The sequence below is a fragment of the Ranitomeya variabilis genome, chromosome 4 (assembly GCF_051348905.1).
Source record: "Ranitomeya variabilis isolate aRanVar5 chromosome 4, aRanVar5.hap1, whole genome shotgun sequence".
Taxonomy (NCBI): domain Eukaryota; kingdom Metazoa; phylum Chordata; class Amphibia; order Anura; family Dendrobatidae; genus Ranitomeya; species Ranitomeya variabilis.
Genome location: NC_135235.1, coordinates 469983385 through 470010210, shown reverse-complemented (window position 1 = coordinate 470010210; position 26826 = coordinate 469983385). Strand labels below are relative to the sequence as shown.

The 26826-nt window shown below is 47.4% G+C and overlaps 1 protein-coding gene across 2 annotated transcripts; it reads left to right on the top strand.

Moving 5' to 3' along the window:
- Positions 1 to 384: 384 nt before the first annotated feature.
- MRPL58 (mitochondrial ribosomal protein L58) lies at positions 385 to 26826 on the top strand. 2 transcript variants are annotated; one of them, XM_077251740.1, is made up of 6 exons: positions 385 to 645; positions 1472 to 1505; positions 2754 to 2813; positions 23151 to 23233; positions 25566 to 25735; positions 26520 to 26826. In XM_077251740.1, exons 1-6 carry the CDS (start codon positions 508 to 510, stop codon positions 26602 to 26604), a joined length of 570 nt encoding a protein of 189 aa, XP_077107855.1. In that variant the 5' UTR covers positions 385 to 507; the 3' UTR covers positions 26605 to 26826. The 2 variants fall into 2 exon arrangements, with proteins under 2 accessions (XP_077107855.1, XP_077107856.1); XM_077251741.1 differs by having other exon boundaries at positions 431 to 645; positions 23190 to 23233.

Below are 26826 nucleotides of genomic sequence, written 5' to 3'. Positions count from 1 at the left end.
TTATGATATTATCACTAATATACACCTGATAGGAGCCCATACATTCTGATATCATCACTTATATATACCTGACAGGAGCCCGTACAGTCTATATCTACAATAATATATACCTGACAGGAGCCCGTACAGTCTATATCTACAATAATATATGCCTGAAAGGAGTCTGTACAGTCTGTATCTACAATAATATATACCTGGAAGGAGCCCATACACTCTAGCATCTTCAGTAGTGAGCCGGCTAGAGTGTATGGGCTGCAGTCAGGGAACCAGGAAGGAGCCCATACAGTCTATATCTACAATAATATATACCTGACAGGAGCCTGTACAGTCTGTATCTACAATAATATATATCTGACAGGAGCCCATACACTCTAGGCTCAACCAAGCCGCCTTTCCACAGCAGCTCTTCTGAGGGTCGGGACTCGGAACTAAGCGCTCGTAGGTCTTCTTTCCAGACGGAAGATTAATGTTGTTGCACCGCGGACAGGAAGAGCTTTTGCAGTCATCATGGCGACCGCCGCTTGGCTGCCTCGGTTGTCGGTGTTCCGTGCCCTTGGCCCCCTTAGTGTCCGGTCCTCGTCCTGCTTTCAGAGCGCCTATAGTTTAGATAAGTTGTATCCAGAGAGCAGTAACCGGACGTCAGAGGTGAGCGGGCGCTGCAGGGTGTGTGATTGACAGCTGCTCCCACCAATGGGAGGCGTGTGCGGACTTGTCAGTGACCTCCAGGAGCTGCCATCATTGTGGTGACATTCGGGACAGTAGAATCTGTATCTTGTGTATTAGAAGGCTCCAGAATGTGGCCACTGCTTACCTCAGGAGATGATCTCCCTGCTTTACACTGCCGCACTGCTTTCCTTACAATTGCCACACTGTATTTCTGTCGACTAGCTGGTTAAAGATCAGTATTTATGAGCAGATTAATAAAGGGGATTTCCATAAGGTGGTCTACAGCTTGGGGCCCTCACCTCTTTTTACATCTAATTTCCTAGCAAAGAACTACCCCTAATCCTTCCTACTTATTATCTGTCATGGTGTCCTACATGAAACCTCTCTGTGATTGTGGAAGCCAATCCATAGCCTGTCCCTGCGGCCATGACCTCATAGCGTATAGATGATAGCCAATAGTGGCTGCTTCCTTCCCTATCACAGCGCCATCCTTGTCTATGGCCTTGTCTGGGGTTGCAGCTCGGCACATTTACTTGGACAGGAGTGACGCTACTTTTATAATCACATACCGCTCAATAACTTTGGAAACACTTCTTCACATTTTGATTATCTAAATTGGATTTACTTTGATGGAAATGCATATGAAATACTCCATGATATTATTTTTCTTTCACATTAATAAACTCTCTCCATTCATGTGTGCTACAAGTAATTAGGCAATGAAAGCACAAGGTTAGTATGGTATATTTTGCTTACAACCTTTCATTTCACTCTACCATTTTTCCATTTATTATCATTACTACAGGTAAGAAGACCAGACCTCATAGACATTCCTGTAGGTAAATAGTTTTTTTTCTTTTAGTGCCTTGTAATTGGGTCGTATGGTTATCCTGTATGATGTGGCTATTAGTGCGGTAATGACACAAACATAAATGACCTATCCATATTTGTATGATTGCTGGGCCCTCCACCGTTCATGAAAACAGTGGGCCCATGTGAAGGAAGCGGTAGTGCTTATGTGTGGCCATTGCTCATTTCACCTGTATGCGATTGGTCGTGCACATGCAGAACCAGCGCTCCCTTGGAGACTAGACAGAGCGATGGTCACACATTCACACTACTGCTTTATATACATAGCAGATATGGGACACCTGTACTTCTCAGTGAGAATCCCACAGCGATGATATATTTATCATCTATCCTGTGCATAGTGTAAGTAAATGACACTTAAACATGCATTTTTGGTCCATTGATTTCAACTTGTGCTTCTATATGTGCTATTGTTGCACTACCTTCTGTAGTCCCTGTCCTAGGAGAGTGTTTCTAGGGCTCTGTTCACATTTATATTGGAGACGCAGTTGAAAGCATCATTCTATTGTAACACTGTCAGATTAGATGAGAAGAATAGCACAAGGCTGTTTCTTCCATCAAGTAGATAAATGATTATACATAACAAGCCCCACTGTAAATCAGTGTCGGTGCTTATCCTATATACTTCACCATTTTCTTTTATAATCTCAGGATTGCTGCCAATTCCACATTTCATTGCAGTTTTTGTCACTTGCCGCATCATAAGCTCCACATGTACCTTTAGGCTGTTCACTCATGGTGTATTTGCTGCATTTTTTGTTCTGCACCAAAACCCGAGTGCTTGGCAGGAAAGAAGCTGTGGCAAAAGAACAGTTTTTGGTGCGTTTTTTTTTAATGCGTTTTTCCATTCAATTAATTGGGTGAAAAACGCTGAAAGAAGTGACATGCTCTGTGTCCAAAAAAACGCTGCAAAGCACAAAATACTGATGACAAAAACCCAATGTGTGTGTATGAGATTTCTGAAATCTTATAGACATAGTTGGTACTGTCAAATGCAGCTGAAAATTAGCATTAAAAAAAGCAGCAAAAAATGCTGCAAAAACGCACAGTGTGAACATAGCCTAAATGTTTAATACTGCGTATTAGGCATATAATACATTTTCTTCAAAATTGCTGGTAAATGGCCCAAGAGGATGTCTGTCGCATGTCAGATATTAGTGACAGATTAAGAGATTTACATGCTCTTTGTAACAAAATGTACAAATGTATGTTTTCAGATCGCCTCACCATTTCATACAGCAAGAGCAGTGGTCCTGGGGGACAGAACGTCAACAAAGGTGAGCGCACGTACACAAGATCTAGAAAAATAATACAGATTGACCCAAAATGAAGATTTCCACTGACACATGCAAAATTCCTAGGAATAGTCTTTACAAAAATGAATAACATGGCTGAATTTTGTATTGCATCTTTCTAGACTTTGATGTAGAGACCTTGTGGCTGTAATGTATCCCCTGACCGATAGTCTGTGCATTCTTCTGCAGTTACAGTGAATGGCCACTTAATTAATGGCATCTGCCCTTTTCCAGTTGCAGTTTCCATGTATAGAAATTAGACAAGTGACCCCAAATTGGAGTGCAGCAGAAAATCATGCGGATAAAATGGGAAAATCGAGCAATAGTTATGAGTGGTAGATTAGCCAGGGTCAGCATTTTAACCCCGTCCTGACATACTATCCCGTCGAGGCGGGCTGGGCCCGTCAGACCACCGACGGGATAGTACGTCATGGGCGATCAGCCGCGCTCACGGGGGGAGCGCGGCCTGCTGTCAACTGATTATCACAGCTGACATCCGGCACTATGTGCCAGGAGCGGTCACGAACCGGATGCAAACATGATCGCAGTGTTCGGGCGGCATAGGCAAACATCGCGCTGGGAGAGGGCTCCCTGCGTTCTACCCTGAGACCCTCGGAACAACGCGATGTGATCGCGTTGTTGAGAGGGTCTCCTACATCCTCCTCACTACAGGCCCCCGGATCCAAGATGGCTGCGAGGTCCTGCAGGGAAGTGGCTTGACGGCGCCTGCTAAGATGCTAAGAGCAGGCGCCGGGAAAGCCTGCAGCACTGCCTGTCAGATCGCTGATCTGACACAGTGCTGTGCACAGTGTCAGATCAGCGATCTCACAATATATAGTGATGTCCCACCCTGGGAGTAAGTAAAAAAGGTAAAAAAATAAAAGGAAAATGCTGTGTAAAAATATATATATATATATATATATATATATATATATATATATATATATATATATATATATATATATATATATATATATATATATATATATATATATATATATATATATTATATATATATATATTCCTATAAATACATTTCTTTATGTAAATAAAAAAACAAACAAACAATAAAAGTACACATATTTAGTATCACCGCATCTGTAACGACCCGACCTATAAGGCTATGTGCACACTTTGCGGGGTCCTCTGCGGGTTCTCCCGCAGCGGATTTGATAAATCTGCAGGGCAAAACCACTGCGGTTATCCCTGCAGATTTATCGCGGTTTGTTTTGCAGTTTACGCTGCGGGTTTACTCCTATACTATTGATGCTGCATATGCAGCAATATGCAGCATCAATAGTAATGTTAAAAAAAAATAAAAAATGGTTATATACTCACCCTCTGACGTCCCGATCTCCTCGGCGCTGCACGCGGCGGTCTGGTTCCAAAGATGCTGTGCGAGAAGGACCTTCGTGACGTCACGGTCATGTGACCGCGACGTCATCTCAGGCCCTGCTCGCACAGCAACCCTGCAACCGTGCAGCGCTGAGAGGTGAGTATATCATTATTTTTTATTTTAATTATTTTTTTTTACACTAAAATGGTTCCCAGGGCCTGGAGAAGAGTCTCCTCTCCTCCACCCCGGGTACCATCCGCACATGATCCGCTTACTTCCCGCATCGTGGGCACAGCCCCATGCGGGAAGTTAGCGGATCAATGCATTCCTATGTGTGCAGAATTGCAGCGATTCTGCACAAAAGAAGTGACATGCTGCGGAATGTAAACCGCTGCGTTTCTGCGCAATTTTTCCTGCAGCATGTGCACAGCGGATTGCGGTTTCCATAGGGTTTACATGTAAATGTAAACGCAATGGAAACTGCTGCGGACCCGCAGCTGCAGAAACGCTGCGGATCCACGGTAAAACCCGCAAAGTGTGAACATGGCCTAAAACTGTCCCACTAATTAGTTCGTGAACACCGTAAAAAAAAAAAAGAAAACAGGCAAAAAACAATGCTTTATCATACCGCCAAACAAAAAGTGGAATAACACGCGATCAAAAAGATGGATATAAATAACCATGGTACCGCTGAAAACGTCATCTTGTTCCGCAAAAAACAAGCCACCATACAACACCGTCAGCGAAAAAATAAAAAGTTATAGCTGTCAGAATAAAGCGATGCAAAAACAATTATTTTTTATTTATAATACTTTATATTGTATAAAAGCGCCAAAACATAAAAAAATATGAGGTATCGCTGTAATTGTACTGACCCGAAGAATAAAACTGCTTTTTCAATTTTACCAAACGTGGAATGGTATAACACCCCCCCCCCCCCCCCCCAAAAAAAAAAAAAGAAATTCATGAATCGCTGGTTTTTGTACATTGTTCCTAACAAAAATCGGAATAAAAAGCGATCAAAAAATGTCGTGCCCGAAAATGGTACCAATAAAAACGTCAACTCGTCCCCAAAACACATGACCTCACATGACTCTGTGGGCCAAAATATGGAAAAATTAAAGCTCTCAAAATGTGGTGACGCAAAACTATTTTTTGCAATAAAAAGCGTCTTTTAGTATGTGACAGCTGCCAAACAAAAATCCGCTATAAAAACCCACTATAAATAGTAAATCAAACCCCCCCCTTTATCACCCCCTTAGTTAGGGAAAAATAATAAAATAAAAAAAATAAAAAAAGTATTTCCATTTTCCCATTAGGGTTAGGGTTTGGATTATGTTTACGGTTTGGATAGAGGTGTGTTAGGGTTAGGGGTGTGGTTAGATTTAGGGTTAGGGGTGGGTTGGGATTAGGGTTAGGGGTGTGGTTAGGGTTAGGGGTGGGTTGGGATTAGGGTTAGGGGTGTGGTCAGGGTTGGGATTAGGGTTAGGGGTTTGTTGGGTTAGGGTTGGAGTTACAATTGGGGGGTTTCCACTGTTCAGGCACATCAGGGGCTCTGCAAACGCAACATGACGTCCGATCTGAATTCCAGCCAATTCTGCGTTGAAAAAGTAAAACGGTGCTCCTTCCCTTCCGAGCTCTGCCGTGCACCCAAACAGTGGTTTACCCCCACATATGGGATATCGGCAGGGACGTATTTGCCACTAGGCATTTGAGGGCACGTGCCTAGGGTGGGACGATGCGGGGGGGGGCGGCACCTGAGCAAGTGTTTTTTTAAAAGTCCGGAGTCACCGACTGGCCGCCTGCCTCCTTGAAGACGTCATACTCACCCTACTCCAGCAATGCCTGGTCTCAGCTTCGGCAGCTCGTCCTGTGTGAGCAGTCACGTGGTACCGCTCATTAAGGTGATAAATATGGACGCATATTCATGACCTTAATGAGCGGTACCACTACCCGCTCACGCAGGAAGAAGGTGCTGCGCCGGGACAGAGATGGAGGGATGTTCGGTGCGGTGTGGGAAAAGTGAGTATGACAGCCGGGGAGGGAGGATGAAGGAGGACGGGGAGCCGAGCCATGCGAGGTGCAAGATGGGAGCGGGGAGCCGAGCCATGCATACAGGATGGGAGGTGGGGGGGTGAGATGAGCCATGCATACTGGATGGGAGGGGGAGATGAGCCATGCATACAGGATGGGAGGGGGGGTGAGATGAGCCATGCATACAGGATGGGAGGGGGGGTGAGATGAGCCATGCATACAGGATGGGAGGGGGGGCGAGATGAGCCATGCATACAGGATGGGAGGGGGGGCGAGATGAGCCATGCATACAGGATGGGAGGGGGGGTGAGATGAGCCATGCATACGGGATGGGAGGGGGTGATGAGCCATGCATACGGGATGGGAGGGGGTGATGAGCCATGCATACGGGATGGGGGGGGGAGAAGATGAGCCATGCATACAAGATGGGAGGGAGGGGGCCATTATGCAGTATGGAGCATCATGTGTGGCCATTATACAGTATTGAGCATCATGTGTGGCCGTTATACAGTATGGAGCACTGTGTGGCCATTATACAGTATGGAGCACTGTGTGGCCATTATACAGTATGGAGCATCATGTGTGGCCATTATACAGTATGGAGCATCATGTGTGGCCATTATACAGTATGGAGCACTGTGTGGCCATTATGCAGTATGGAGCATCGTGTGTGGCCATTATACAGTATGGAGCATCGTGTGTGGCCATTATACAGTATGGAGCAGTGTGTGGCCATTATACAGTATGGAGCACTGTGTGGCCATTATACAGTATGGAGCATCATGTGTGGCCATTATACAGTATGGAGCATCATGTGTGGCCATTATACAGTATGGAGCATCATGTGTGGCCATTATACAGTATGGAGCATCATGTGGGGTCGTTATACAGCATGGAGCACTGTGTGGCCATATGTTTTTTTGTTTGTTTATGAAACCGTGTGATCAGCAGTACTAAATGGGTGTGGTTGGGACGTGGATATGGGTGTGACTAGTTTTGAAATGGGTGTGGTCAGAGGCGTGGCACAAACTTTATCCCTCTTTCCCTTCAAAAGTTGGAAGGTATGATACCGCATTTGCCGGATCGCGGCAAGTGCCGCAAATGTCCACAAATCCCATAGGAAATGAATGAGGCCGAATGCAGTGTTGCCATAAGTGATCCGTTACACGGCAGATGCGGAAAAACTGCCCGATCTGCTGCAAAAGGCTACTTTACTCGGACTCCCATGACAGCACGACGAGAGAGGGGATCCGCCCATTAGGAACAGGAAACCTACAGATACAAAAGGGCGGCACCTCTCCCCTGCATCAGTTGGTTTCCTGTTCCTAAAGGGACGGGTGCCTACAGATTAACTAAAGGAGCCCAGGCCGGCCGGACCGAATCTGGTAGCGGGGGGGTCTCCTACCTCGGCCGGTGCGGAGAACCCTGGAGACGCCACGGTGGTCCTGGCTGGACTGCACGCGGTGGCGTTCGCAGCAGGGAGCGGAGTCCGGAGGATTTCCTGCCTCCATCAGCGTCGGCGCCGGTAAGTATACCCATTGGTGGTGCAGCGGTGCGGTGAATGTGGGGTGCCGGCGTCAGGGCTGTCTGGGTGAACTCCCGGAGCGCTGCGGTCCGTTCCCGGTGTCCTGCACCGCTCTCAGCGTGTGCTGGAGCGTTTCCGGGTGCAGTGACGTGAGGGGGCGGAGTTAGCAGCCGCTTCCGGGTCGCCGGGTGTCTGCGCATGCGCAGTCGATCCAAGATGGCGGCGCCCATAGCATCCTGATGCCGGTTTTCTCCCACATGGTTCCTGCCTCCCTGCGGTATCCTGAGCCAATGGGGCAGCGTCTGACCTATCTGCTGACCGGATCCAAGGGGGATTTAAGCAGGTGACAACTACAGAGCCCTGCTTTTGGTCGCAAATCATCATGGAGAGTGGTGGTGAGCAGCAGCAGCAGCAGCAGCAGCTAGATGAGGTGCGTCAGAAGCCCAAAGACAGAAGCGACCAGTCCAGTCGAAGAAGCTCGTCCGCAAAAGGATCCAGAGCTTCGGCTAGGAAAGAACCCCCTCGTATTCCGGTATTTACTTTGGCGCACGGGTAAGTGATCTACGTGAAAGTTCACTCTGTGACGCAGGCCCCCTATACTTTATCATTCTAGGGGAAGAAAAGCACGGACAAGTCAAGGCATAAGGAATGTGCCCTCTGTGGGGTCCCCTTACCTGATTCTTGCCCCAAAAAATTATGTGCCCCCTGTATACAACAGACGGTGAGGTCTACAGGAGTGGTTGGGTGGAAGTGACATTAGGTCAGATAGTATTTATCACCTATATTGTCCTCCCCTAGGTAGCGGAAGAATCTGTGAGTGCGGCTAACCTGAAAGAAATGATCCGTTTGGAAGTAAGGGAATCCTTACGGTCCCTGTCCCAAGCGGGAGGTTCCAAACATAGGACCCCTCTGGACTCTAATTCTTCGGAGGAAGAAAGAGAAGAGGGTGCCTATCACTCAAGTCCTTCCTCCTCTTCATCAGATGAGGAGTCTGGACGATTCTGTCTACCCCTGGATAGAATTGACAAAGTCGTCAAGTCTGTTAGAGGCACAATGGGGATAGAAGAGCCCAAACCGCAGCCCTCAAAGCAGGATATGATGTTCAGCGGATTGGATCGTAAGAAACATAGATCTTTCCCGGTGAACGAAAAAATCCAAGACCTGATTCTCCGAGAATGGAAGAAACCCGAGAAAAAGGGTTCCTTACCGCCAGCGTTGAAACGCAGGTACCCTTTCGACGATCCGGTTGTGGAAACATGGGATAAAGCCCCTAAGCTGGATGCGGCGGTGGCAAAAGCGTCGAAGAAGGCCTCATTGCCATTTGAGGATATGGGGACCCTCAAAGACCCCCTTGACAGAAAGGCAGATGCTTTTCTTAAAGGAACCTGGGAGACGGCGGCAGGATCTCTAAGACCAGCAGTTGCCGCGACTTGTACAGCCAGGTCTTTAATGGTCTGGCTGGATCAGTTAGAGTCCCAGCTCAAGGACGGCGCTTCCAGAGATTCCATTCTGAAGGCTTTACCAACAATGCAGAATGCTGCGGCCTTTCTGTCAGACGCATCTGTGGACTCAGTCAGGATGGCGGCTAGAGCGGCAGGACTCTCCAACGCGGCTCGTAGAGCTTTATGGTTGAAGTGCTGGTCTGGCGACATTCAATCCAGAACTAAACTCTGCGCCATTCCGTGTAAAGGAGAATATCTCTTTGGACCAACTCTGGATGAGTTGCTAGAGAAAGCGGGGGATGATAAGAAGAAATTTCCCAATCCATCTTCAGCATCCTACCGCAGACCCTTCATTAAAAGGAGATTTGGTCGCGGGAAAAAACGCGGATCCTCACCCTCTAGAGAGAGTTTTAGATGGGAGGACAGACGCGGAAGAGGTACGGGCTATATGTTTCGCCGTTCCTCGAAAGAACAGAAAAAACCGGACCAATGACTAGCGGTCCCCGTGGGGGGTAGACTGTCAGCTTTCTCATCAGCTTGGTTTGACATTACAAACAGTAAATGGGTCCGAGGCATCATAGCGAAAGGTCTAAGACTTGACTTTGATCACTGGCCTCGAGATAAATTTAATTTAACCCCTTTACGTTCCTCCCCCCTTGAGCAAGCAGCCTTGGAAGCAGAGGTCACAAACTTATGCTTCAAGAATGTTTTGGTTGAAATTCCAGTATCAGAAAGAGGGAGAGGATTTTACTCTCCTCTCTTTCTGATCAAGAAGCCAGACGGATCATTTAGAACGATCATAAATCTTAAAGGCCTTAATAATTTTCTGACCAATGAATCGTTCAAGATGGAATCAATTGGTTCAGCAATAAAAATGTTGTTTAAACACTGCTTCATGGTAGTTGTAGATCTAAAGGACGCGTACTATCATGTCCCAATACATGAAGACTTCCAGAGATTCCTGAGGGTAGCTGTGTCAATGGGGGGACAAATTCGTCATTTCCAGTTTAGAGCTCTTCCCTTTGGCTTATCAGCGGCTCCTAGGGTGTTTACCAAGATAGTGGCCGAAGTCATGGCGCACTTACGAGAGTCTGACATCTTAATTGTCCCCTATTTGGATGATTTCCTTATAGTTGGGAATTCAGCAGACCATTGCCTCTCTCAGCTACAGACAACCACAACCAAACTTGAGCATCTGGGGTGGATTGTGAATTATGAAAAATCCCGATTACAGCCCCAGAAAATACAGAGATTCTTAGGACTGTTGTTAAATTCAGAGACCCAACAGTGTTGTCTTCCGCCCGACAAGTTATTACACATCCAACAACAGGTGTCTAGAGCAACTGATAATCCATCCATGACACTTAGACAGGCTATGTCACTGTTAGGATCTCTAACCTCGTGCATTCCTGCTGTCCGGTGGGCCCAATTTCACACCAGACCCTTACAATCCGAGGTACTGGTTAATGACAGAATCTTGCAAGGCTCCTTGCAAAGTCAGATTACTTTGGGTCCAGAAGCACTGACATCTCTTAGATGGTGGCTAGTCACTGACAATTTATCGGCAGGAGTTCCCTGGGTGACACAGGCGACACGTATTGTAACGACAGACGCTAGCCCTTCAGGTTGGGGAGCACACATGGACGACATGATAGTTCAGGGTCTATGGGACCCCTTAACATCAGCCTCCTCCAACCAAAAAGAATTAATGGCGGTTGAACTGTCAGTTAAAAAATTACTCTCATATCTGCAGGGTCACCACGTCAAGATCCTCTCGGACAACCAGGTGGCGGTCGCGTACATAAATCACCAGGGTGGAACTCATTCCGAATCATTGATGAGGGTGACAGATCGTCTATTCCAGACTGCGGAAGACCATTTTCTATCTTTAACCGCACTGCACATAAGAGGAAAAGAAAATGTAAAAGCGGACTTTCTAAGCCGCAACACCCTGAGACAAGGGGAGTGGTCTCTAAACAGTCTTGTGTTCGACCAGATTGTCCACAAATGGGGACATCCAGAGGTGGATTTATTTGCCACCAGGGACAATCGAAAGACAGTAAAATTCTGTTCCCTAAATCCCAGGGAGAATCCTCTAGCGGTAGACGCCTTTCTGATCAGTTGGAACTTTCGGCTGGCGTATGCGTTCCCCCCGCTGGCCTTGATACCTCTGGTAATCAGGAAGATAAGAGAGGATCGGGCAAGAGTTATTTTGATTGCCCCATTTTGGCCCAGAAGGGCCTGGTTCACCTGGCTCAGGATCATGTCAGTGGAGGACCCCTGGGTGCTTCCGGACATCCCAGATTTGCTCCACCAGGGTCCGATCAGCCATCCTCAAGTAAAGAATCTCCATTTAACGGCATGGAGTTTGAGAGGGCGTTACTGAGGGACAAAGGGTTCTCCCCAAATTTGATTGAAACCCTTATGAAAAGTAGAAAGCAGATTACAACAACAATCTATGCTAGAACCTGGCGGAAATTCCTAGCCTCTTCTGACTTTAATTTAGAAGAGGGAATTCCTATAAAACAGATCTTAGAATTCCCGCAAAGGGGCTTAGAGCTAGATCTATCCACTAGTACCCTAAGGGTACAAGTCTCGTCCCTAGGGGCCTTGTTTTCCTGTAACATCGCCAATAATTATTGGATCTCAAGGTTCATTAAAGCTTCTAGCAGGGCTAGACCCATACATAAGGATAGATCTATGCCGTGGGATCTTAATCTAGTCCTGTCAGCATTGACTAGAGAGCCGTTTGAACCATTACAATCAGCTTCAATCAAGGCCCTATCCCTTAAAACAGCATTTCTGGTAGCGATAACATCTGCCCGTAGGGTAGGGGACATACAAGCTCTCTCCAGAATTTCCCCTTACACAGAGTTTCTGCCAGATAGGGTAGTCCTCAGACCGGACCCAGCCTATTTACCAAAAGTGTCATCACGGTTTCACAGGTCACAGGAGATAGTTTTACCATCCTTTCTTCCCAATCCCTCCAACCCTAAAGAAGAGCTACTCCATACACTAGACGTTAGGAGATGCCTGTTAGAATACATCTCTGTTACTGATACATGGAAAAAAGATAATGCGTTATTTTTATCTTTCCAAAACCCTAGAAAGGGACTCAGAGTATCAAAGTACACACTAGCGAAGTGGATTAGGGAGGCTATCTCTTTGGCTTATACTGCAGGTGGGGGTCCGACTCCGCAGAATCTGAGGGCGCATTCCACCAGAGCCATGGCTACATCCTGGGCGGAAAGATCTGGAGTATCAATCGACCAGATATGTAAGGCGGCCACATGGTCATCCCCGTCCACCTTCTTTAAACACTATAGGTTGGATTTAGGGGCCTCCTCTGATCTCACCTTCGGGTTAAGGGTGCTGCAAGCTATAGTCCCTCCCTAAGGTAGTGTTACATCTCTGTAATTCTCTCGTCGTGCTGTCATGGGAGTCCGAGTAAAGCATTAAGCTACTTACGGTAGCGGCATTTCTCGGAGGCCCATGAGAGCACCCTTAGTTCCCTCCCTATTCACGTGGGGGTTGCACCTCCTATAATGTATATATCTCACGTATGATACCCAGTTCCAATATATGGGTTATAATATTGTATATAAACTGTATATAATGTATATTTTTGTGTGCCACTAACCGCGGTAGTCCTCTCAAGGCTCTGAAATACAACTGATGCAGGGGAGAGGTGCCGCCCTTTTGTATCTGTAGGTTTCCTGTTCCTAATGGGCGGATCCCCTCTCTCGTCGTGCTGTCATGGGCCTCCGAGAAATGCCGCTACCGTAAGTAGCTTAATGCTTTCATATCAGTGATTTTTGCCAAAGTCACTGCTGATCATACTGTGTCATACTTACCAAAGGGGGAGGCAGCACTAAAAGTGCATAGGGCAGCAGAAACTCTAAATACGGCCCTGGGTATCGGTGTACTCGGGACAAATTGGACAACAACTTTTGCGGTCCAATTTCTCCTGTTACCCTTGAGAAAATACAAATTTGAGGGCTAAAAAATAATTTTTGTGGGAAAAAAATGGTTTTTATTTTTACGGCTCTGCGTTATAAACTGTAGTGAAATACTTGGGGGTTCAAAGTTCTCACAACACATCTAGATAAGTTCCTTGGGGGGGGGTCTAGTGTCCAAAATGGGGTCACTTGTGGGGGGTTTCCACTGCTTAGGCACATCAGTGGCTCTGCAATACGCAACATGACGCCCGCAGACCATTCCATCAAAGTCTGCATTCCAAAACGCCACTTCTTCCCTTCCGAGCCCCGACGTGTGCCCAAACAGTAGTTTTCTCCCACATATGGGGTATCAGCGTACTCAGGACAAACTGGACAACAACTTTTGGTGTCCAATTTGTTCTGTTACCCTTGGGAAAACACAAAACTGGGGGCTAAAAAATAATTTTTGTGGAAAAAAAAAAAGATTTTATATTTTTATGGCTCTGTGTTATAAACTGTAGTGAAACACTTGGGGGTTCAAAGTTCTCACAACACAACTAGATAAGTTCCTTAGGTGGTCTAGTTTCCAATATGGGGTCACTTGTGGGGGGTTTCCACTGTTTAGGCACATCAGGAGCTCTCCAAACACAACATGGCATCTGATCTCAATTCCAGCCAATTCTGCTTTGAAAAAGTAAAACTGCGCTCCTTCCCTTCCGAGCTCTGCCATGCGCCCAAACAGTGGTTTACCCCCACATATGAGGTATCTGTGTACTCTGGACAAATTGCACAACAACTTTTGGGGTTTAATTTCTACTGTTATCCTTGGGAAAATAAAACAATTTGGATCTGAAGTAATTTTTTTGTGAAAAAAAACTTGTGTTCATTTTTTTTTTTTTTTTTAAACATTCCAAAAATTCCTGTGAAGCACCTAAAGGGTTAATAAACTTCTTAAATGTGGTTTTGCTCACGTTGAGGGGTGCAGTTTTTAGAATGGTGTCACTTTTGGATATTTCCTATCATATAGACCCCTCAAAGTGACTTCAAATGTGATGTTGTCCCTAAAAAGAAAAAATGGTGTCGTAAGAATGAGAAATCGCTGGTCAAATTTTAACCCTTATAACTCCCTAACAAAACAAAAAATTGGTTCCAAAATTGTGCAGATGTAAAGTAGACATGTGGGAAATGTTACTTATTAAGTATTTTGTGTGACATATCTCTGTGATTTAAGGGCATGAAAATTCAAAGTTGGAAAAATGCGAAATTTTTGAAATTTTTGCCAAATTTCCTTTTTTTCCACAAATGCAAGTAATATCAAAGAAATTTTACCACTCTCATAAAGTGCAATTTGTCCCGAGAAAGCAATATCAGAATCACCGGGATCCGTTGAAGCGTTCCAGAGTTATAACCTCATAAAGGGACAGTGGTCAGAATTGTAAAAATTGGCCCGGTCAATAACGTGCAAACCAACCTTGGGGTTAAAGTGGTTAAAAAGAATCAAGAATATACTGAGAATAGTGTGAGCAAGGAAAAACGTCCAAGTAATGGGGATCCTGTGTATGTAACCAACTTGACAAAAGGGGCTGAAGCATAGTGAGAATCGTTCTGGCAAACAGCTAGTGCACAAAGTAGTTAATTGCAGCCAAATACAATGCTAGTGCTGCAACAAACATGTACGACATACAACTAGATCTGCACAGATGGGATATAACATCAATCAGCTAGTGCCATTACCGACTTATGGAAGTAAAACGGCAAGACTCCAGTGAGCACAAGAGGGCACAAAGGGGATTACTGAGCAGTGTAATAAAACTGGTCTGATCAATAGATTTGTTGTTCCAATTAACCCTTCCTGTCAGGTATCGGGTTAGTGGTGGAGTGATGGTAGTGGGCATGTTTTCTTGGCACTCCCTGGACCCTCTGATACCTTTTGATGGATGCGTTGACAGTGTGGCTTACCTAGGCATCGTGATTTACCAGGTCAATCCCTTCATGGGAGTTGTTTGCCGTATTCCTGAAGGACACTTTCAGCAGGACAATGTGGCATGTTACAAGGGTTATATAATCATGGATTGGTTCTCTGAACGTCACAGTCCCAGATCTTAATCCTGATAATCTCGGAGACAAGGTAAAATATGACGTTTAGAGCAGGTCTGTTTGGACACACCTTCTCATTTAAAGATTTTTCTGTATTTTCATGACTATGAAAATTGTACATTCACACTGAAGGCATCAAAACTATGAATTAACACATGTGGAATTATATACTTAACAAAAAAGTGTGAAACAACTGAAATTATGTCTTATATTCTAGGTTTTTCAAAGTAGCCACCTTTCTCCTGCGCCTCATTGGGGGACACAGGACCAAGGGTGTTATGCTGCTTGCCACTAGGAAGACACTAAGTAAACACAAAAAGAATTAACTCCTCCTCTGCAGTATACACCCCTTGACTGGCCAGTAATGACCCAGTTCTTGCTTAGTGTCTGTAGGAGGCACTTGGGTCTGTTATCAGATCCCACCGTTTTTTATTTTATTTTTATTTTCTGTAAATTTTATTTACTATTATTATTATTATTATTTTTATTAATGGAGTGAAGGGGGCGACGGTTTCCTTTCTAGGGTCTGCTCTTCCCCAAACCATCTCCCCCCTGTAAGATGGGGAGCACATAGAGTATAGCTCTTATGTGCATCTCCCGGGCTCCTCCGCAATCAAGCCCTCACCTCGGCGTCATGTAGTCCCCACGGTAGCCATAAGTCCCCTGCGGCAGGCACATCCGTAAGTGCCCTGCGGCAGGCACATATCATGACATATCAGGATGCTCTCCATCCCCCGGCATAGGGAGGATTAATTGAGCTGGAGGCTGCATCTCTACTTGGTGAGTAGTACCCTTCCTCACGCTGCCTGAGTGGGAAGGTGCGGTCCGGGTCCCTGGGGAGAGGTGCCGCTGGCTAGACGCCAGCGGCGATCATTCGGCGCTGCATCGCAGCCGCCGGCGTGTTCCGCCGGCAGGCTTCATAAATTTAGTCCCCGGCTTCTTCAGCCGGACTAGGCCGCATTTGAAATTCCCGCCCACTGCCGGAGCCCCGCCCACTACTCAGGCAGGCGCTTCTCGCTCTGAACGAGAAGAGCCCTGCAAATCTCGGGCGCCATCTTGGGACTCTACTTCTGCAGGGAAATCAGCCGAAAACGCTAATTTTCCTCTCGTCCTCCCTGGGGACACTAGCACAGGACTGCGGGTAAGCTGCTCCACTCTATAGGGAAAAGCTTAACCCCTTCTCTGCACCCATAGCCCTGCTACCGCAGTTTATTGGAGGTATAGACATACACTATGTCTCAATCTAAGGAGGCAAAAAGGGGCAATAAAAAGCACACTGTGTTTTTTACTTCATGTGCCACTTGCAATTCGGCGTTGCCACGTGCCCACAATACCCCTTTGTGCCGGAACTGTGACCCGGCCTGTGCGCAGCCGCCTTCTGCCTCTACCTCCAATGTCTCCACCAACCACGTCGAGCCTAACCATCCTGAGTGGGCCGCTTCCTTGTCACTTTCTAAGGATTCTTTGGCCAAGGCATTGGACTCTTTCCGGGGATCCTCCCTAAGCCAGAACTTCCCTCCGTTGACCGCGACGAAATCTGGCGCTGGTATAGGGACGTCCCGCCACAGGGGGCGTACTGTACTATGGGAATCTCTGGGTTCCAGAAAAAGAACCCATGCCTCGTCCCCCGTACACGCTGGAGCTTCAGCATCTGCGAGCTCATCTTCTCGCTCCCCTTCTCCCGAGGGTCGCAGCGTACATGACTCGGAATACGAGTCGGAGGAATCTTTAACCCAAGACTTCTCGATCGGTCAAGAGACACTTGACTCCCTTATTGAGGCAGTCAACAAAACGCTGATGGTGGACGAGGAATCTGTATCCACTCAGGAACACGTCGTGTCTTTTAAAAAGACTAAACGCGTCCAAAAGATATTTGCTAATCACCCTGAGTTTCAGGACATTGTCCAAAAACACAGGGAACACCCGGATAAGTGTTTTACGGCTCAAAAGGCCACGGAAGCTAAATATCCTTTCTTCAAGGACCTAATGAAGGAGTTGCTTTTCTCTCCTTCTGTGGATCCTGCCGTATCGCGTCTCGTATCCAAAACAATCCTATCTCTGTCCGACGGTTCATCGGTCAAAAACCCTTCTGACCGTCAAATTGACCACCTGGCTCGCTCAGTCTTTGAGGCCTCAGGAGCAGCACTCCTTCCATCTTTTGCTGCTACCTGGGTGGCTAAGGCAATGGTTGCCTGGGCAGAGGTGTTATCCTCTACCGTCCATGGCAGTAATCTTCCCCAGAGGCGGCCAGACTCGCTAACCAGATAGCTCAGGCCGGAGACTTCGTAGTTAACGCTTTCATAGATGCGGCTAATTGCGCAGCGCAAGTGGCTGCAAACGCAATCTCCATCAGGAGGGTCTTGTGGCTCCGCGATTGGCGAGCAGATTCTGCCTCTAAAAAGTCACTGACTTCTTTACCTTACCATGCTGGCCGCTTATTTGGGGAAAAACTAGACCAAATCATTTCTGACGCTACCGGAGGGAAGAGTAAATTTCTTTCTCAGGAAAAACCTACCCGGCCCTTTCGGAATCAACAACAATTTCGATTCCGGTCCTTTTGTAACAACTCCAGTTGGTCATCCACTTCCCCTGGTTCGGGACAGCGGGGAGACAGAAATCCCCAGGTCTCATACAGACCTAACCGTTCCTGGAAACCCAGACCGAGACCTTCTGGCCCTAAGGCATCCGTATCCACTAAACCTTCTACACAATGACTCATCGACGTGTCCGGCGGACGCCGACAAAGTAGGCGGACGTCTTCATTCGTTCCGTCAAAATTGGCTCTCGGTCGTCCACGACAAGTGGGTCAGAGAGCTCGTGTCCTCCGGATACAAAATTGAGTTTTCTTCCATTCCCCCCCCCCCCCCTTCTGCTTCTTCCCAATCCTCTCCCCCCAAATCGAGAGCGTCACATCTTCTCCAGGCCATACAGGCGCTTCGAAGGGACGGTGTCATCGTCCCAAGGAAGAACGGGACTCTACGGCCCATACTGGACCTCAAACTGCTGAACAATTTCGTACGGGTCCGACACTTCAGGATGGGCTCGCTCCATTCTGTTGTCGCGTCCCTGGAAAAAGGAGAGTTCCTTGCATCCATAGACATCAAGGATGCTTATCTCCACATCCCAATTTTTCCATCTCATCAGCAGTTCCTGCGCTTCGCAGTCCAGGACGAACACTTCCAGTTTGTAGCCTTGCCCTTCAGGCTCGCCACTGCCACCAGAATCTTCACGAAGGTCATGGCAGCTGTCATGGCCAATCTTCACGCTCGGGGAGTGGTAGTTCTTTCATATCTGGATGACCTATTGATCAAGGGTCCGTCCCATTCTGCCTGCGAGGAGTCTGTAAGTATGACCGTGGATTCTCTTTCTCGCCTGGGTTGGAAAATCAACTTCGAGAAATCATCTCCGGTGCCGGCTCAGCAAATCTGCTTCCTGGGCATGATTATGGACTCTTCCCGCGGGTTAGTCATTCTCCCTCCAGAGAAGGTCTTGTCCTTACAACAGGGAGCGCGCAAGCTCTCCCGCCCAGTCCCTCACTCAATTTGCTTCACGATGCGCATCCTCGGGAAAATGGTTGCGGCAATGGAAGCTGTTCCGTTTGCGCAGTTCCATCTCCGTCCCCTGCAACAGGAGCTGCTGTTAGCCTGGGAGAGGAGTCCGTTTTCCCTCAACCGTCGTTTTCGCCTATCCCCACAGGTCAGGAAAACCCTCAGGTGGTGGACGCTACAGTCCTCCCTGAACCAAGGGAAGTCCTTTCTCCCTGTGCGCTGGTTAGTGGTGACCACCGATGCCAGCCTTTTTGGCTGGGGCGCAGTTTTCAATCACCACACGACACAGGGACGTTGGTCCACACTAGAGTCGCGTCTCCTAATCAATATCTTGGAGATTCGAGCGATCACATTTACCTTACACAATTTTCACCACCTTCCCGCAGGCCATCCCATCAGGATCCAATCCGACAACATATATATCAACCGGCAAGGGGGAACCCGCAGCAGGGCGACCATGCGCGAAGTCACCCACATTCTACGCTGGGCCGAGACCAATCATTCGCTCATCTCGGCGATCCACATACCGGGTGTGGAGAATTGGGAAGGGGACTTCCTCAGTCACCAAGGTCTTACCTCGGACGAATGGTCCCTCCATCTGGAAGTCTTCCAGCAGATTTGTCTTTGCTGGGGGACGCCGGATGTGGATCTCATGGCCTCAAGGCTAAACAACCAGGTTCCTGAGTTCATTGCTCGATCTCGCGATCCTTGCACCATCGGAGCAGATGCTCTGGTTCTGTCGTGGCATCGGTTCCAGCTGTCGTACATATTTCCTCCTCTTCCTCTGCTCCCGAGGGTCAAGAAGATCAGGGCAAAGGGGAGACCGGTGATCCTTGTCATGGCGGACTGGCCGTGCCGAGCATGGTACGTGGAACTCGTCTAAATGGTCGCTTCCAGATCGCGTGGATCTTCTATCACAGGGCCCGATTTGCCACCAGAAATCCGGGACCCTGTCTTTGACGGCGTGGTCTTTGAATCCTGGATTTTAGCCCAAGCCGGATTCTCTCCAGGGGTTTCTTCTACCATGATTCATGCTAGGAAACCCGTATCCATGCGCATTTATCATCGCACCTGGCGTATCTTCTTTTCATGGTGCAATGCGCATGGATGTTCTCTGTTTTCCATTCCGTCCATTCTGGAGTTCCTCCAATCAGGTTTAGAGACAGGCCTTGCCCTAGGCTCGCTCAAGGGACAAGTGTCCGCATTGTCAGTTTTATTCCAACGAAAGATCGCTTCCAGACTGCCGGTTAAGACTTTAATCCAAGGAGTCTCCCGGGTGGTCCCTCCCTATAGAATGCCATTGGCTTCATGGGATCTTAACTTGGTTCAGGAGGCCCCTTTCGAACCATTGCAGGACATCTCTCACCCTCCTTTCATGGAAGGTGGTCTTTCTAGTGGTGATTACATCAAGCAGGCGAATCTCTGATTTGGTTTCTCTCTCTTGCCGACCCCCTTTTCTGATTTTTCACCCAGACAAGGCAGTTTTGAGGACTTCTCCCTCTTTCCTACCTAAAGTCGTCTCCTCTTTTCACCTGAATGAGGACATTGTCTTGCCGTCATTCTGTCCGGCACCAACCCATCGTATCGAGAAAGGTCTCCATACTCTTGGATGTAGTTAGGGCTCTTCAGCGGTACATATCTCGGACAGCTCCCTTCCGTAAGTCAGATGTCCTTTTCGTGCTTCCGGAGGGACATAGGAAAGGTCTAGGCGCCTCAATGGCTACTCTAGCCAGGTGGATTCGCTCCACTATCCAGGAATCCTACCGCATCAGGAACACCCCTGTCCCAGCAGGGATTAAGGCGCATTTGACTCGGTCGGTCGGTGCCTCTTGGGCCATTCGACACCAGGCGTCAGCACAACAGCTTTGCAAAGCTGCGACTTGGTCCAGTCTGCATACTTTTACGAAGCACTATCACATTCATACCCAGGCTTCGGCAGACGCTGCCCTTGGCAGGCGCATTCTGCAGATAGCGGTACCTCAGTAAGCCAGTGGTACAGTCCCCACCCAGGTACTGCTTTAGGACACCCCATGGTCCTGTGTCCCCCAATGAGGCGTAGGAGAAAAGGAGATTTTTGTGTACTCACCATAAAATCTTTTTCTCCGAGCCAATCATTGGATGACACAGCACCCACCCTGTTAGCCTATTGGCTTGTTGTTGTTGTTGTTGTTTGTTCCTCAGTTTTTGACATAGTTTACTTGTCTTGGTTTTCTTATACTTCTACTGCTTTACTACCGAACTGGGTCATTACTGGCCAGTCAAGGGGTGTATACTGCAGAGGAGGAGTTAATTCTTTGTGTTTACTTAGTGTCCACCTAGTGGCAAGCAGCATAACACCCATGGTCCTGTGTCCCCCCCAAAGATTGGCTCGGTGAAAAAGATTTTACGGTGAGTGCACAAAAATCTCCTTTTTGCTTTGATGACTGCTTTGCACACTCTTGGCATTCTCTTGATGAGCTTCAAGAGGTAGTCACCGGGAATGGTTTTCACTTCACAGGTGTGCCTTGTCAGGTTTAATAAGTGGGATTTCTTGCCTTATAAATGGGGTTGGGACCATCAGCTGTGTTGTGCAGAAGTCTGGTGGATACACAGCTGATAGTCCTACTGAATAGACTGTTAGCTGCTTTTTTTTCTTGCCATAATACAAATTCTAAGTAAACATGTGGCCATCATTACTTAAAGAAATGAAGGTCAGTCAGTCCGAAAAATTGGGATAACTTTGAAAGTGTCCCCAAGTGCAGTGGCAAAAACCATCAAGCGCTACAAAGAAACTGGCTCACATGAGGACCGCCCCAGGAAAGGAAGACCAAGAGTCACCTCTGCTTCTGAGGATAAGTTTATCTGAGTCACCAGCCTCAGAAATCGCAGGTTAACGGAAGCTCAGATTAGAGACCAGGTCAATGCCACACAGAGTTCTAGCAGCAGACAAATCTCTACAACAACTGTTAAGAGGAAACTTTGTGCAGCAGGCCTTCGTGGTAAAATAGCTGATAAGAAACCACTGCTAAGGACAGGCAACAAGCAGAAGAGACTTGTTTGGGCTAAAGAACACAAGGAATGGACATTAGACCAGTGGAAATCTGTGCTTTGGTCTGATGAGTCCAAATTTGAGATCTTTGGTTCCAACCACCGTGTCCTTGTGCGACGCAGAAAAGGTGGACGGATGGACTCTACATGCCTGGTTCCCACCGTGAAGCATGGAGGAGGAGGTGTGATGGTGTGGGGGTGCTTTGCTGGTGACACTGTTGGGGATTTATTAAAAATTGAAGGCATACTGAACTGGCATGCCTACCACAGCATCTTGCAGCGGCATGCTATTCCATCCGGTTTGCATTTAGTTGGACCATCATTTATTTTTCAACAGGACAATGACCCCAAACACACCTCCAAGCTGTGTAAGGGCTATTTGACCAAGAAGGAGAGGGATGGGGTGCTATCCCAGATGACCTGGCCTCCACAGTCACCAGACCTGAACCCAATCGAGATGGTTTGGGGTGAGCTGGACCGCAGAGTGAAGGCAAAAGGGCCAACAAGTGCTAAGCATCTCTGGGAACTCCTTCAAGATTGTTGGAAGACCATTCCCGGTGACTACCTCTTGAAGCTCATCAAAAGAATGCCAAGAGTGTGCAAAGCAGTCATCAAAGCAAAAGGTGGCTACTTTGAAGAACCTAGAATATAAAACATAATTTCAGTTGTTTCACACTTTTTTTGTTAAGTATATAATTCCACATGTGTTAATTCATAGTTTTGATGCCTTCAGTGTGAATGTACAATTTTCAGAGTCATGAAAATACAGAAAAATCTTTAAATGAGAAGGTGTGTCCAAACTTTTGCTCTGTACTGTATGTCTAAATAAATTATCATGGATCTAAAGACCAACAGAGATCCAATGTACTAAAGGACTACCTGTCATAAGCTGGCCATGGCACCGCAGCAAAGGTGCAAACCTAGAAGCAGCCCCAGCACCATCCACATGTTGTGTCCTTTTGTGTTTCACAGGGAACACCCAATCTTGGACATTTTAATCCTAAAGTTGCCATTGTCATTGTCAGGATCATGATAGCGTCATGCTGATAGGTTTCCATGGCAGCTAGATTGTATTTAGATAAATGAGCTATCTAAAGTGCCAAGTCCCCACTGATCCATAAATAGTGGCAGTATCTGAACGTTTTGCTCCACAGAGACTTTACACACTTTCCATTGTAAGCCTCGGAGGAGTGCAGGGCTCAGCTGAGCACTTCCATTCCTTTATACTAGTGATGGGTGTCAAAAGTTTGTGAAAATGGCGTTTTACTTCTGTCTTATGAGAGGGTCAGGCTGCTGGTCACATAATTGGAGAACTGAATGCTATAATTCTGGCAATTTTCTGTGTAAATTGGTGTCTCATAACTTTACACAGTTAACACAAAGGCTGAAATACGATTCCACTTGTCCTCAGCTGACTGGATCCCAGAAGATGTGAGGGAGAAGGTCTCTGTCCAGGTAAGTGGTTCTTGGATGGTTGGACTGTTTAGATATTGGACAAATATAAAGATGGTATGGTATGTTAACTGCTGTACAGACACTTCAGTCACATGTCAGTTACCGTATATACTCGAGTATAAGCCGTGGCACCTAATTTTGCCACGGAAAACTGGGTAAGCTTATTGACTCGAGTATAAGCCGGGTGTGCATTGTCCCCTCATCCCTGTCCTGCTATGCGTGGCTCACCCCTGTCCTGTCCTGGTATGCGTGGCTCCCCCCGTCCTCTCCTGGTATGCATTGCTAACCCCCATCCTGTCCTGGTATGAGAGGCTCACCCCTGTCCTGTCCTGGAATGCGTGCCTCCCCCCCCCCCCCCCCCCCCCCCCCGTCCTGTCCTGGTATGCGTGGCTCTCCCTGTATGTGCGTGGCTCACCCTTCATCATGTCCTGGTATATGTGGCTCTCTACCCCCCCATCATTGTATGCATGGCTCCCCCGTTCCCGCCGTTGTATGTATGGCTTCCCTGGTCCCGTTGTATGTATGCATGGCTCACCCCCGTCCCGTCGTTGTATGCATGGCTCCCCACGTCCCGGTATGCATGCTTCCTATTACGAAAAAAACCATCCTACTCACCCTCCTCGCCTATGGGAGTGGAGACGCGTGCATATTCCTTACCTTAATGAGCGGTGCCACGTGATCGCTCCACACAGGAAGAGCTACCGGGACCAACGAGATGCTGCGAGGGCACAGAGGAGGGTGAGTAGGATGTCTTCTGGAAGCCGACGGCAGAGGGTGTCACTATGCGCTATAAGAGAAATGAATATTAATTTCTCTTTAGCAGCTGCACAGTTACAGCCTCAGACTCCGACTCCTGCCTCTGTCACTCACTGCTCCCCTCCCCCGCTGGCTTTCTGGACAATGACTCGTGTATAAGCCAAGGGGGGGGGGGGGGGGGGGGCGTTTTAAGCACAAAAAATGTGCTGAAAAACTCGGCTTATACACGAGTATATACGGTATATATCTGCTGCTGTTCTGGAATTTTTAGGAGGAATAGTACATGTGAAAATTCTCACCTTCAGTTTTTTTTAAATAGGAAGGGAGGAATGAGCCATTGTTGGTGACCTCTGGCGATGGCATATCAACATAACAAAAAATGAGTGTGCATGATGTAATCCAACGTGCAGTCCAAGTTTTCCCACCATCTGTTATTGACGGAGAGCCAGGACATCCAGATGGGTATTACCGTATTTTTCGGACTACAAGATGCACTTTTTCCCCCCAAAAAAAGGGGGGAAAATGGGGGGTGCGTCTAATAGTCGCAATGCAGGCTTACCGTGGCGGCAGAGGTGCGGCGGCAGAGGCGCGGGGATGAGGAGGCGCAGTGAGCGGAGTCCCTTTCACCGGTAAGGTGATGCAGCAGCCCCGGTAAGCAGCAGAGCCGGGTGAATCCTGTAGTTATCGGTGGTGGCGGCCATCTTCCTGAGGCCGCGCGTGCGCAGATGGAGCGCTCTGCTTCCCGGGGCTTCAGGAAAATGGCCGCGGGAGGCCGCGCGTGCGCAGATGGAGATCGCGGTGGCCATTTTCCTGAAGCCGAGTTTGCAGATTTAGATCTTGGCTTCAGGAAAATGGCCGCCGTGATCTCCATCTGCGCACGTGCGGCCTCCCACGGCCATTTTCCTGAAGCCCCGGGAAGCAGAGCGCTTCATCTGCGCACGCGTGGCCTCAGGAAGATGGCTGCCACCACCGATAACAGGATCTGCTGCTTACCGGGCTGCTGCATCACCTCACCGGGGAAAGGGACCCCTCTCACGCCATACCTCTCACTGCGCCTCCTCATCCCAGCACCTCTGCCGGTAACGACTGCTGCAACCCTCCCATGGACACCAGGCCGTGGCGTCGCCCACCTAAGCAGGAAGGGACCCTGCTCAGGTGCACGCCGTACAGCATCACCCCACCTCTGCCGACACCATGCCTCCTGTGACCCTGCTCTGCCACCGCCAGCCCTCAGGTAAGATACTGTAAATTCGGACAATAAGACGGACCCCCATCTTATAAAAAAATCTTTTTTTCTGCAATTTTCACCCCAAATTTGGGGTGCGCCTTATGGTCCGGTGCGTCTTATAGACCGAAAAATACGGTAGATGGCTTTCTAGTCCCATAGAAATTAGCAGGTTTGGCTGGTGTTCATCCATTGTATGTGGTCACCTTAATGTTTTGTGATTTCAGCTACTTTCTTGTGTGCAATGTAGAAGTGAATGGGCAGCACCAAAGACAACCCTTTAAGTTCTGTATATATCAGCATTTTGGGATAATTGCGCTTCATTGCCTATTCCATTCCTGTATTATCTAGAATAAGAACCGCATAAACCGCAATGGAGAACTAATTGTCACATCAGAAGTGAGCCGGTACCAAATGCGAAACTTGGCTGATTGCCTAGATAAAATCCGATCTATGATTTCTGAAGCCAAACAAAAGCCAAAACCTGTGTCGAAAGAAGATGTTGAACTACGGCAAATGAGGTATTTTCATTCATTAGAGGACTCTCGTTCGTCTTTTGATTTGCCTTAAAGATCATCCATCTCGGCAGCACATTCTTTGTACACAGAACCTGTGCTGCTGAGAACAATAGCAGCCCATGCGTACAGAATGATCTATAACCGATGATTAATCTGTCGTGGTCTGCTTGTACAAACCGGTTATTAACTGACTGCCAACTAGCAAACATGTTGATGATTTGCGGTCATTTAACACCACTGTTCTACTGATGTAAATGCACCTTTTTAGTATGCTGCATGAAAGGGCAGCATGATACCACTAAAGATATGTTCTCCTAGTAGCCAAACGGGCAGAAAAGTAATTCTGATATAAAACATAAAATAGGACCACCTAATATTGCACTTAAGCCGAATTCAGACATCTGAGAAACATGGTCCGTGTAAGGTCCGCACTGCACGCATTGGTTGAGGGTCTCCTGACCTGAACTTGGTAACCTCCTAGGCATGTATGAGGCTGTCACATTCAGACCAGTGGACCTGCAGCCAATTCGTGCATTACTGTCCGGACAAATGGACCCTGTTTCACGGATGTCTGATGGGATGAGATTTCTGCTGTGGCGACTTCCAGCAGGTGTTTATAGTCTGTTCAGTTGAGAACTGGTCAATATCAGCACTTAGTATAAGTGTTTCTTCTACACAGGTCTATGTTCTCTTCTTTATTTTTATGCCAAACAGCATTTTATTCCAGGAAACAGCCATGGTATTTAGCTCTCCTTTGTGTAATTGTTACATCTTATTTTATCTGCAGGTTGGAAAATGCAAACAGAGAACGCCTGCGGCAGAAGAAGATGAATTCTTCAGTAAAGCAGAGTCGTAGTATAAGCTTGGACTGACTATAGGACAAGGCTCACGTATTTTCATTTTTCTGTAACATGGTTTTCCCAGTTGTGGCAAAATGATGATAATAATGGAGGCTTGTCTTGTGCCCTGAATTCCTGCAGACAACATTTGATTCACAAGGAATGCTGGATGATACCGTGATCTAGCATGTGGTATCCACACCTAGAATAACACTTATGGCCAAGAAAAGCTACTTAATAAACCTATGTATGAGA